At 45.4% G+C, this 13,536-nt stretch overlaps 1 protein-coding gene across 1 annotated transcript in view; it reads left to right on the top strand.

Moving 5' to 3' along the window:
* The window catches only part of PSMA3 (proteasome subunit alpha 3), a 63,703-nt gene extending 53,551 nt beyond the window's left edge, over window positions 1-10,152 (top strand). The window contains exons 10-11 of the mRNA XM_029598225.1: window positions 6,455-6,519; window positions 9,940-10,152. Of these exons, the coding sequence (XP_029454085.1) occupies window positions 6,455-6,519; window positions 9,940-9,984 (110 nt within the window). The 3' untranslated portion in view covers window positions 9,985-10,152. The remainder of the gene's footprint in view (window positions 1-6,454; window positions 6,520-9,939) is intronic.
* Window positions 10,153-13,536: the final 3,384 nt, after the last annotated feature.

Below are 13,536 nucleotides of genomic sequence, written 5' to 3'. Positions count from 1 at the left end.
TCACTGTATCTTACAACCTGTCTCTCACACAATCATGTGCATGCTCAAACACTCACTTTCACAGTCACACATAATTATTCTTTGCCCCATGTTCATTCTGTGTATCCCTTAGCGTTCTATCTGTTTAGGGTATATTAGTCATCTTGAAAGCATGATCCTAGTCAGAAATAAATGCTTTCTGGTTCAAGAGGTCATTAGCATGCATAGCAGCATTTAACACATGCTGTTGACTATTTACTGTGTGCTCTTGCTCTTGGCAGTTAGTGCATGCTCACAGGTCTGGAACTAAAGGAAATATTTAAATTCCTCTTCAGTCAGCCAGACCAGTTCAGATGCCTGCATTATGTCTCCCAATCTGCAGATGGCAACAGAGACTAACAGGTTTGCTGACATCACCCTATATAGGCTCCCCTGCTGATTTCAGCCTGCCAGTATTCTTGGTCTCCAGCAGATGGTAGGCAAGCATCCCATGCTGTGAGCTAAGGCCTGGTTAGGTTAGGTCAGGTGAAGAATAGAAATTTGGATGGGCAGTTCCTGAGGTGAAAGTCTTATACTCCCTTCCTTAGCTGAGCACAGTGAGTGGACCAGGGGCTTCCAGTTATTGGAACAAGGAGGTTCTGGCTATGGTTGCTGGAATTACCCTCATCCCTTTCCCATTTTTTTTTTCTCTCCCCTTCTGTGATCTCTTCTCCGAGACTAACAAGGCTTCCCTCACTGTCATGAAATCTCTTCTCCTGAGCCCTGTGGCTATGCCTGGTTCCTATTTGTTAAAGCTGTTTAAAAAAAAAAAAAGGGAAAGCAAGAAGAAAAGTTTTCTCTCTGAAGGTGAGTTTTAGTTATTGGGGCGGTTTCAGCTGTTTGGTCAGAGATTGCAGGCTGAGGCAGGGGAGGAACGCCCAGTAGTTTGTAGTACGGGTCGATTGCACCATCGGGCACCGGGAGCGGGCAGCCTGTAAAAGAGAGGGCAGCATGTGGAATTGTCTGTGCATGGAGGCCACATTTGCAGGGTTGTCTGCAAGCCATTTCCACTGGCCTGCTTGCTGCGGCGGCAGGAATAGTGGCCATATTGAAACCAAGAGCAGGGAGTAGCTCAGAGAGAGGGCCTCCTACGCTGGTTCCGGGGGTCTTTGATGCTACAGTGGTCTGGTCTGCGGCTCCTTCCGGTGGCGTTCCGAGAGCAGCGGCTCCTTTTTCTTGACATGGAGATGCGACGCCTTGCTCTTCCTGGACCTTTGTTGCCACAGAATTGTGAAGGGTTTGCATCATGCCTTTTTTTTTTTTTTTCTAGAGAGCTGAGAGCATCTCTGGGTTTTTACCCTGTGGGGACCCTTCTCTGGGAACTCCTGGGAATCCAAAGCAGGAGGATTGGGAGGGAAGGAAATCCTGTGGTTTCGGTTCTGTCACTTTTAGACCGTATGGGTTTAAGGGTAAGTGGCAAGGATGGGGAATGTTCCCTAAGGAAGAGGAAGCTTCAACTGGGGTTCAATTCTTCCATAATTTCACTGAACCTAATGGAAGAAAAAGGAGAAGAGTCTGCTAACTCCAAAGAAGACCATATAATGACAAGCTTAAGGAAACCATCCAAAGTGTTTCTGTGGAATAGATCAGTTAAAAATGTTATTTCTGTGTAATTGGATGTCCCAGAATTAAATTTTAAAGTGGATGAGACAATGGCAAGGCTGTGTCCCTCTCCTGGTTCAGAAAAGGGAAACCTGAAAATTCCTAAGGTGGATGTGTTCATTTGTGCTGCTACTAGGAAGATCACTATTCCTGTGTAGGAAGATAGCGTGCTTCAGCAGGCATTTGAGTCTGCTGCATAGGGCAGCATATTCGTAGAAGGTTGTAAATACCCTTTTGTGATACAAGAAGGTGGCCACATCTTTGGTGTATGTGAGAGTCTGAAAGTTGTTTGAGGTTTGGGCTTGCTTAGGTAGATCTCAGCGAGAGGGTCTTCGGTGCCGGCTCTCTTAGAAGTTCTGCAGGGGAGATTGGATGATGGTTAACCCTACAAGTGCAGGTAGCAGCTATTGCCTGTTACAGAGGTCAGTTGATGGGCAGACCTTTAACATCTCATCTGGTTGTGTCTTGTTTTCTTCAGGGAGTGAAGCATATTCAGTCTCCAACAAATTAATTTTCAGAATAACTGCTTATTTGCACTAGTGGATGTGATGGATATTAATATAATAAAGCTTATCAAGGAATGCAGGCTATGTCTGTTCAGTTTCTTTTCTTTGAAAGCCCTCTGGTTTTTGCATATTGAATGAGGAAAGGGTTTAGTGTATTAAAACTGTTTCTTAGCTTGTTAGAATACTGGCAGGCTGAGGTCAGCACAGGAGCCTATATACCGTGTTTCCCCGAAAATAAGACATCCCCCAAAAATAAGACCTAGTAGAGATTTTGCCGAATTCTTAAATATAAGACCTCCCCCGAAAGTAAGGCATCCCTTGTAAACAGGGGCGGATTGACCTATCGGGGGATCGGGCTTCCCCCGGTGGGCCGGTCAATCCTGTGACGTCATTTAAAAAAATGTATTTATTTATTTATTTATTTTTAAATAAAGTTTCCAAAGTATTAGGGGCAGACGCGAGCAGTGGTATCCGGAGGGGAGCCGATGCGCCCGGGCGCAAGGAGGCTCATGCGGCCGCTGAGCCTCCTTGCCCGAAGAAAAAGATTGCGTTCAAATGCGCTGATGCTCTTTCTCCTTCCTGCCTATGCGGCCCCGGAAGTAAACGTTGCCGGAGCCGCATGGGCAGGAAGAAGAAAGAGCATCAGCGCATGCAGAAGAGGAGCCGCCGCGGGCTGCTGCGAATCCCAAGTCGCAGCGGCCCAAGAAGAGGAAGAGGCCCGGTAGCGAGGAAGAGGCCCGAGAAGTTCAGGGCCGCTGCAGAGCCCATCCTGCGGCGACCCGCGAAGAGGAGGCCCAGAGGTTAGAGAGAGGCTGAGGGTCTGTAGAGGGTGTGTGCGTGCATGTATGAGATGAGTTGAGAGACTGTGTGTGGGAGTGAGGATCTGAATGTTTGCAGAGGCAGCATGTGAGAGCCTCTGTGTGTGTGAGAGACAGCGTGTGATGGTGAGAGCCTGTGCTTGAGCAAGACAGCATGTGGGAGTGAGAGAGAGCCTGTGTGTGTGAGCGTCAGACACCATGTGCCAGTGAGAGACTGTGTGTATGAATGATTGTATGAGAGACAGCCTGTGCCAGTGAGAGACTGTGTGTATGAATGATTGTATGAGAGAGAGCATGTGACAGTGAGAGCCTGTGTGTGTGAGAGAGAAATGCATGTGAGAATGAGAACCTGACTGTGTTTGAGGGAAGAAGACGGAGAGAAAAGAAATACGGAAGAAAAAACGGACAATATAAAAGGAATTGGCAAAAAAATAAGAAAGGGAAGGTGGGAAAAAAAAAAAGCCTGTGACCAACCGATTAGAAAACTAACATCAGCCAGCAAAGGAAAAAAAAAAATTAATTACTTTTTAGTGATTGGCACATGTAATCTTTGGGAATGTGCAAGAATAGCACTTTCTCTATGCGGATCTCACAATGTACGAGATCAGCATGGAGAAAGTGGAAGCCCACGGGGCCTGCAAAGAGGAGGCAGCAGAATGGGCTTCAGTGTCAGTAGCAGCAATCGGCGCCTCCCCAATAGCCATGTGGCAGCAGTGACAGTGGCATCAAGATTACTGACATCTGGGGATGGTGGCAGTACCAGTCGGGGGACCCCTTCCAAGCAGTGTGCAGAGGTTCAACAGCAGCAGAGTCAGCCCAAGCTGACTACCATGAATGCTGCACACTCCTACCTCTCTCTGACAGCACACTGGTGGGACATGGCTGAGGCAGGGGCAGCCAGCAGCTCAACGGTATTAGTCATCCCCTGAAAATAAGGCCTAGTGCATCTTTGGTAGCAAAGATTAATATAAGACACTGTCTTATTTTTGGGGAAACAGGGTAGGATGACAGCAGCAAGCCTGTAGTCTGTCTCCATCTACTGTCTAGGAGGTATAAACTCGTGTGTCTGGACTGGTCTGGCTGGATTCATGGAAAGGAAATTATCAGGTAAGAATTGTGTTTTTTCTCACTGACTATCCACTCTGCTGTTGCAAAATAGTGAGAACACCAAATTCATTATCAGCAGATTCCCCAAAAGCTGTGGAAAGTTGACAGTTTAACATGACCAAAACAAAAATGCTAGGTGACTAGATATATAGAGAGCATAACATATCAAGTACAGCCAAAGGAATCCTATGAGTTCTATAGGATAATGGTAAGGGTTATATTGCTGCCCCATAAAATGTAATATAAGCAAAACTATAGTTAATACACTGCTTGACTTGTAAGAGGAAGTGTCAAGACAAGTAGTATTTAAGTTAGTCCAATAAAAAGGTATCACCTTAAAAAAAAAAAATATATGTATATATTTTTTTCTGTGCATTCAAGTGGACTAACATGGCAGCCACACTGCTATATCTTACAAGCTCCTGTTTATCAGCTCCTGTTTCCTGCGGCTGCAGATTTTACATTGACATCCCTTCTTACATTTATGCAAGAAATTAATTCTAAAGCAGCATGTGACAGCACTGGAAGAGTTGACCAGTTTGGTATGCATGACTCTAATTTGAATAGAATTCAGTGCCGGGAAAGATTGTGGAAACTGTTATAAAGAATAAAATCACAAAACATTTAGATAGACCTGGTTTAATGTGACACAGCCAGCATGGATTTACCCAAGGGAAGTCTTGCCTCACAAATCTCTACATTTTTTTGAAGGGATGAATAAACATGTGGACAAAGGTGAACTGGTAGATGTGGTGTGTTTGACACAGTCCCTCATGAGAGGCTTCTAAGAACACTAAAAAGTCATGGGATAGGTGGCGATGTCCTTTCGTGGATTGTAAATTGGTTAAAAGACAGCAAACAGAGTAGGATTAAATGGTCAATTTTCTCAGTGGAAAAGGTCAAACAGTGGAGTGCCTCAGGGATCTGTACTTGGACCGGTGCTTTTTAATATATTTATAAATGATCTGGAAAGGGATAGAACAAGTGAGGTGATCAAATTTGCGGATGACACAAAATTATGCAGAGTAGTTAAATCTCAAATGGATTGTGATAAATTGCAGCAGGACCTTACAAGACTGGAAGATTGGACATCCAAATGGCAGATGAAATTTAACGTGGACAAGTGCAAAGTGATGCATATAGGGAAAAATAACCCTTGCTGTAGTTACACAATATTATGTTCTATCTTAGGAGTTACCACCCAGGAAAGAGATCTAGGAGTCATAGTGGATAATACATTGAAATAGTCAGCTCAGTGTGCTGTGGTGGTCAAAAAAGCAAACAGAATGTTAGGAATTATTAGGAAGGGAATGGAAAATAAAACTGAGAATGTCACAATGCCTCTGTATCACTCCATGGTAAGACCGCACCTTGAATACTGTGTGCAGTTCTGGTCACCACATTTCAAAAAGGATATAGCTGCTCTGAAGAAAGTTCAGAGAAGGGGCATGGGACGGTTGCCCTATGGGGAAAGGCTAAAGAAGTTAGGGCTGTTCAGTTTGGAGAAGAGATGACTGAGGAGGAATATGGTAGAAGTCTACAAAATCATGAAAGGACTTGAACAAGTTAATGTAAATCAGTTATTTACTCTCCCAGATAATAGAAGAACCAGGGGGCACTCCATGAAATTAGCAAGTAGCTCATTTAAAACAAATTGAAGAAAATTCGTTTTCACTCAGCGCATAGTTAAGCTATGGAATTCATTTCCAGAGGATGTGGTTACAGCAGTTAGTGTAACTGGGTTTAAAAAAGATTTGGATAAGTTCCTAAAGGATAAATCCATACTGCTATGACGGTAATTAATAAGCAATAGTAGCTTGGGATCTATTTAATGTTTGGGTACTTGTGACCTGGATTGGCCACTGTTGGAAACAGGATGCTGGCATATCTTATGTTTTTATGTTAAGGAAAATTTCATGACAAAACCATTTTTAAACAGCTCAACTGTTATCTCTTTACTCCAGAAAGCTGCACATTTCATCTGTATCACATTACCTATGTGTATGCAAAAGCACATGCTCATTTCAAAAAGTGCTGTGTCCTGCCTCATTTTATAGGATTGCTGCTCGAATAGCAGTGTGGAATATCTGATTGCCAGAGAGCTAAAAAAGCAGCATAATAGACAATTCTGGTAAGGAGGAAGAGAGAGGTTACAGACAATTTCACTTTATTTTCACATTGACATCTTCCCTTTCATTTTAAGTTAGGATTTTGAGGAGAATTATCCTAAAAAGTCATAGCATGACTCTGAAATATGAGGCTTGCAGCACTGAGTTTACAAGCCCCAGCATTTTAAGAGTGCCCCCACCCATCGGTCTGTGTTAGGATGGTAAAAAAAAAATAAAAAAAATCTCCATTTTGGATTAAGTACAGAAAATACTAAAGGTAAGATTTCATTCACAGATACAAACGGAAGACATGAAATGGTACCAAAAAACATTCGGGAAGAAGCAGAGAAATATGCCAAGGTAAGCAATTAAGGCATTCACTTAAAAGAAAGTGCTGGGCTAATCACAGTGCCCTTATGACATTAAAGTATATTATATTGTGCATAGTACATGCTTATAAATACATTTTAATAGGTGTTAGGCCAGAGCTTACAAAGAAGTTTGGTGTTGAGCATATATATGAGGGCTCGAGCTGCTTGCATAGGATCCCACTTGTAACATTTTGCCAGGTTCCCTGATCATCCCACTACAGCAGGCATGCGTTGGGCGGCCTCGGGGGGGCCTATGAGTCACCCATCACACTATATCATTATGGGCTGCCAGAAGGGGGGGGGGGGCAAGCTTGGCCCTGGCCCCATCCGAGGAGGTGTGCGGGTGATCTCAAGAGACCTGGAGTAATCATAATTAAATCCTGCGACCAGCGGTATTCGCCATATTTGTAAGAGTCGGTGGTGCTCCCACCCTCCTGCCCTAATTTTCATTGTATATTACGCTGGGTTTAAATTGCTGCTGTTCTCATGACATTGTCCTTGGTTTTGGTGAGTTGGTAAAGAATTCACACAGTAACATTGTACATTGTATCTATTTTCTGTCACAGCTGAGTCACAGGGGTGGGGTACCCAAGCCAATGGACAACTGGGCAGTGGGTGTCAAAGATTTGGCATGGATATGCCCTTTGGGCAGTGTTTTGATTTGCTTTGGTCCTTAGCAATGCCTGGTTAATTAGGCCCCCTTGCTTGGATAATATAGCGGGGTGTTGGATGACAGTGGCTGTCTTGCTAGGTTAAGGCAAACAGCAAGGACGGATATGGTTTGTTTGCCATTGGTTGAACAACTCAGGTATGGAAAGATAATATTCAATGTCATTAGTAAAACTGCGGCCTGCTATATCCACACTATGTCTTGTTGGTATTCAGCATCCGCTTGATGGGCTAGGTTAATGAGGCTGCCAATGTTACTAAGCTATGTAAATTGACCTAGTTCTTGGACTAAATTACATACATATCTTAAGGTGCTTAAGGACTGTAGATGGGACCCTACAGCAGATGCTGCTGTAGATCCTACAACAGATGCTGCCCTTACAGCAAAGGATACTCAACTTCTATGCCTCATATTCGGGCCGATACAGTACAGTGTGCTCCGATGGAGCGCACTTTTAACCCTCTATTGGATGCGCGTTTTCGACACGCTAGTGTTACCCCTTATTCAGTAAGGGGCCGAAAACACGCGTCCAACCCCCCCCCCCCCCCCCCCCCCCCGAACGTAATAGCGCTCGCAACATGCAAATGCATGTTGATGGCCCTATTAGGTATTCCCTCATGATTCAGAAAACAAAATGTGCAGCCAAGCCGCACATTTTGCTTTCAGAAATTAGCGCCTGCCCAAAGGTAGGCGCTAATTTCTTCGGGCACTGGGAAAGTGCACAGAAAAGCAGTAAAAACTACTTTTCTGTGCGCCCTCCGACTTAATATCATGGCGATATTAAGTCGGAGGTCCCGAAAGTTACCAAAAGTAAAAAATAAAAAAAATAAAAAATTTGAAGTCGGCCCGTGGCTCGCCGGTCGAAGACTGGACTCTCCATTTTGCCGGCATCCGGTTTCCGAACCCGTGGCTGTCAGCGGGCTGTTGATGGCCATATTAGTTATTCCCTGTACGTACCCAGATCAGTCCAGACTCCTGGGTTTTGCCCCCTATCTAGCAGATGGAGACAGAAGTTTACAAACCAAAACTCCGCCTATATCTAGGCTGGTGCCACCTATAGTCTGGCAGTATTCTTCTGTTTCCTAGCAGGTGGAGGGGGGTGCAAAACCTACAGTCTGTGCTGAGGCCTAAGTTCTAGGTGGTAGTTAGTGTAAAAAAAAAAAAAGGGATAGTTAATAAGGTTAGGGTTCCGGACCGCAGAGGCTTGCCTGCTGGTCCATAGTTATGCCTCCCAGAGGGTTGCGAGGTCCTGAAGGGACCATCCCTTCTGGTTTACGAGGCCGCTGACGAGTGGGGGATCCCCATATACCGGCGCACCATCGCCACTGGGGGTGACACCGGGGTGCCCGGTTCACTCCCGCCAGATGGATCCGGACCTGAGGTGATCGGTAACATTATATAAAAAAAAAAAAAAAAAAAAGTAGTTTGTCCAGAGACAGCCTTTGTTCCTCCTGTGTTTCTGGAGGTGAGGGAGTTTCTGCGGCTCAGATAGGGACCCGGGGTGGTAGGCAGTCGCATGCCGGGTCCGCGGGAGCCAAGTCAGTGGTCAGTGCCCGGGAACGGGTGCCATTTTGAATGATAGCACTTCAGTTTATTATTTTATTTAAATTTCGTTTATTTTAATTTTCGTTTCTGTAGTACCACGGATCAGTCCAGAGTCCCGCCCTGTCGTATTGCTGATGCCGGGAGAGGCAGTACTGTTTGTGTGTTTGTGCTTTTTCAGTCAGAATGCGTTGCAGTATTTTTCTGTTATCGGTGACATGGGTTCTGTTCCCAGTTGGGGGGTTGTGAACTGGTACTGATGTTACTTGTTATATAGTTAGTTGGAGATGTTTGCTTGATTTATTCTGCTTTGACATTAAGTAATACTGCAGACTGTAGGTGGCACCAGCCTAGATATAGGCGGAGTTTTGGTTTGTAAACTTCTGTCTCCATCTGCTGGGGGGGGGCAAAACCCAGGAGTCTGGACTGATCCGTGGTACTACAGGAACGAAAATTATCAGGTAAGAACCAATTTTCTTTTCCCACATGATTCAGAAAGTAAAATGTGCAGCCAAGCCGCACATTTTACTTTCAGAAATTAGCGCCTACCCAAAGGTAGGCGCTAATTTCTCTCTGCACCTGGAAAGTGTACAGAAAAGCAGTAAAAACTGCTTTTCTGTGCACCCCCCGACTTAATATCATAGCGATATTAAGTGGGAGGTCCCAAAAGTAAAAAATAATTTAAAATAAAAAAAAATTTAAAATCAGCGTGCGGGTTGAAAACCGGACGCTCAATTTTGCCAGCGTCCGGTTTCCGAACCCGTGGCTGTCGGCGGGTCCGAGAACTGACGCCAGCAAATTGGGCGTCGGCTGTCAAACCCACTGACAACCGCCGCTCCTGTCAAAAAGGAGGTGCTAGGGACGCGCTAGTGTCCCTAGTGCCTCCTTTTACCGCGGGCCCTAATTAGCATATTTTTATTTACTGGATCACGCGTTTCTTTCTGTATCGGCCTGTTTGATAGCCAGAAACATTTTAGAAATTATTAACTGTCACATTGAGGAGCCTAAACATTTTTTCGAATAAGCTGTGCTAAACTCTATACATTCGCTGCTGTAAAAACCATTTGAAGTTTGCCTTTCAGAAAAGGGACACTTTAGAGTATTCTAGTGTACTCACATCTGTAATTATGGAAACAAATTTGGGCTCAAAAGCTTCTTCTCTAATGCAGTTTTTTTAATCTTTCTATTTCTAAACAGGAATCTTTAGAAGAAGAGGATGAATCTGATGATGACAACATGTAAAATTTTATTTAGCCCTGGATGTGTATTTTTTTGTTTTGGTTTTTTTTTAATGGGAAAGCTGTGTAACTCATTGGAGCTGCAGCAAAACAATCTGTTTAAAATATATTGTAAGAGCTGTAGCACTTTTTTTATGTACATTAAAATCGGAGTGACCAACTTGAACTAAAATCTCTTGTTAACTGCACCATACAGATAATGAAGTACTTAGTAACAATCCTATCCATAAAACACGCTTGTTTGGTTATCTTGTTGTTTTATAGCACTTTTAGTTACCATGATTTTTCTGCAAGGAAATAGTTCAACAAACAAAATAAGGCAATGCCTTTTTATTGGATTCATGTCATAGTTATTAGGAGTTACACTCCCTTCATCAGTGCAGAGGTTGTTTGAATGTAGAAGTGAATCACAAATTGTATTGCAATGGTAGTGCATGGCATTATAAGAAGGTGATACAATTTGTCTCTCTCTCTAGTAGTAAGACAGGCATGGGTTTTCTAAGTCCTTTTATGATTTTTTTTTTTTTTAAAGTATCATAACTTGTTAGATTCCAGCAAAAATCACAAGAAGCTTGAAGTAAATAGAGTCCTATATAATACTACTCTAACTTTGATGTGAAGACACAAAAGTGACCAGAGATTTAATCTCTGGGCAGCAGAATTCTGATCACATGGATTCCCTTCCATCTGTGTGGCCCTAGGACTTCATGAAGAAATAGTATCGGCTCTAAAAACTCCAGAGCAGGCCTTTGCTGAATCTTACTCAAGCTTGTAGCTTTTCTGTGGGGCTGCAGACATCTGAGGACTGTTTCATTTAGTCTAGAGCATCTGCAACATTTCAAAGAGACTTTATTTTTTGTCTTTTTTCAAAATACTTTGAGACCTACATCACACACACGTACATGCACCCTTATAGGGGTAATTTTCAAAATTATTCACCTAACCACAAGTTCTTGTTCATACCCCAGATCAGTCCAGACAAGTGGGTTTATGCATCCCTACCAGTAGATGGGGGCAGAGAACCAAACTTTGAGGCACTGCTACATAACCAAGAATGCCACCTGCAGTCCCTCAGTATTTCTGTGTCTCCAGCAGATAGTAGAGGTGCAAACCTGCAGTCTGGAGTTGGGGGGGAGGAAGAATAAGGAGATTCAGCTCACCGAGGTGTTAAGTTTCTTCAAGGGCCATCCCTTGGCTGGAGCAGGCAAGCAAGGGGGTTGACGACGCCTGTCCTGACTCGGCCCTTCTTGTCAGGGGAGGTTGATAGCCAGGGGTCCTGGTTCCCTCACCCCCTCTGGGCCCTTCACTCCCTCTGTGTCCTTGGCTCCTTCAGCGCTCATCCTCCAGAAGCAGGGAAGTATTTCTTATTCCTTTGTTTTTGGTTTCTGGCTGGGTCTGTTTCTTTAAAAAAAAAAAAAAAAGACAGGAAGTACAGCAGTAGCTGCTGAGAGCAGGGCCGAGGCAGCAAGTAAGTTTGTTTTCCTGCCAGGCGACAGGCAGGAGGGAGTGGGCTGAACTGCAGTAGCTGGTCAGGGCTGGGTGTTGTTTTTGCAGCACTGGACAGCGCTTGTCAACTGGGGCTACTATTAGGCTCGACCGTGCTGGCATGCCAACTTCCATGAGACAAAGTATATTGAAGATGCGGATTGAAGTCGGCTTGACTTGATTCGGCCTAGTTTTGCCGCAAATGTATCTCGGGGATGGGGGGGGGGGGTTAGAACCTCCACAGGACCCCCCGAGGGGTGGCAAAAGCACGATGGCAGCTGGGCTGGCTCTTGAGAATCAGGGAGGGGGGAGGAGCCGGCAGCCATTTTGTCAGCACATACTGGGAGTTAGGCTGCTATTTTGTAGCTTCTGGACTCTCCTCCCACACTGCTTCCCACTGAACAGGACCCTGCTGGTGGTAGGGGAAGGGGAGAGGGTCGGTGAGTTGCTGGTCAGGAGTTTTCCACAGACTTTGTGCTTTTCCTCCATAAGGCTTATTTAGCCAGGAAGGGTTTAGGATTGAAGAGACCCTTACCCAGGAAGTTCTGGGCAGCCAAGAAGGCTAGGGATCGGAGGCCTGTGGAGACGGGGATCCTAAGCTCATTGAGACTCGGAAGGGCCATGGTGGAAGAGGATTTGTACTGATCAGATGCAGGGGGGTCCAGTGGATCCGGACAAAAAGACCCTGTTGGTGCTGTGGGGGATCTGGATGCAGTGCCAATCACAGAAGGTGATGACCTGCAGATGGTCCGTTTGTTCCAGAGGAAGGAACTGGGGCTGCTGATTCCCCAGGTGTTAGAGGAGCTGGGGATTAAAGTCACCCAGGCAGACACAGATAATGAGGGAGTGAACCCAGTCCTGGAGGGATTATGGGGATCCCCTAAGGACTTACTGTTGCCGAAAAAGGTAAAGAAAGCTGGTAGATGAGGAGTGGGAATCTCCCGAGGTGGGCCTGAAGGTAGCAAGGGCTATGGCGAAGTTGTATCCCTTGCCAAAGCAGACCTTGGTGTCATGGAGAATACCCAAAGTGGATGCAGCTGTGTCTGAAATTACCAAAAAGACGACCATCCCGGTAGTAGGGGCGGCGGCTCTAAAGATTGTCCAGAATTGGAAACTGGAGATTCTGCTCAGGAGGATGTTTGAGGTTTGTTCCTCAGCTTTGAGTCTTTGTGTGGAGGTGTGCAAAAGTTTGATGTAGAGGGCCTACTTATGCAAAGTGCAGAAAGCACATGATGAGCAGTTGGGGACAGCAGCTGAGTCAGCGCAGGCTGCTCGCTTGGCAGCGGGAGTGGCTTATGTGGCTGATGCTCTTTATGACAGGATCTGGACTTCCGCCAGGAATATGGTCTCTGCAGTAGCGGCACTGAGGCTCCTGTGGCTGCGAAATTGGTCAGCGGATGTGTGGTCTAAAGCCTAGGTGTCTAATCTCCCCTTCAAGGGGAAGCTGCTCTTTGGGGAGGACCTGGAGCAGCTCATGAAGCAGTTGGGAGAATCAAAGGATAATATGTTACCTGAAAAGGCTCATAAGAAGCCCTTTCCACTGCGAGCTCATTTTCGGGAGTCACGGAGGTTTTCACGCAGGCAGGAGCTCTGGTCCGGCGTCGCAGAAGCAGAGTTCTGGCAGACTGTAGCCCTTTCAGAGCCAGTGCAGATCCCTAGTGGTTCTCAAGGGGGAGGAGGAAACAAGATTGAGCAATGAAGGCGTGTCAGTCTGCTCATCTCCAAAAGGTATTGAAGGGAGGCTGTCCCTTTTTTACGAGGAGCAGATCAGAATCATGTGGGACTGGTAGGTCCTGGAGGTGATAAGAGATGTTCATGCCTTAGAATTTTCTCATCCGCTCAGGAACGCCGTTGTGGTCTCATGCTGTGTCTCCCGGTGCAAGGAAAGGTGATGCAGGATACACCACATCACTTATAACTCCTGCACGCCATTGTACTGGTGCCCCCTCAAGAGAGGGGGCAGGGCCAGTATTTCATATACTTCATGGTGTCAAAGAAGGAGAGTACTTTTTGGCCCATTCTCGATCTGCAGACTGTCAATGCTGTCCTCTGGGTGCCACTGTTTTGGATG

The sequence above is a fragment of the Rhinatrema bivittatum genome, chromosome 4, assembly GCF_901001135.1.
Source record: "Rhinatrema bivittatum chromosome 4, aRhiBiv1.1, whole genome shotgun sequence".
Taxonomy (NCBI): Eukaryota; Metazoa; Chordata; class Amphibia; order Gymnophiona; family Rhinatrematidae; genus Rhinatrema; species Rhinatrema bivittatum.
This window is presented reverse-complemented; position numbering and strand designations above follow the sequence as displayed.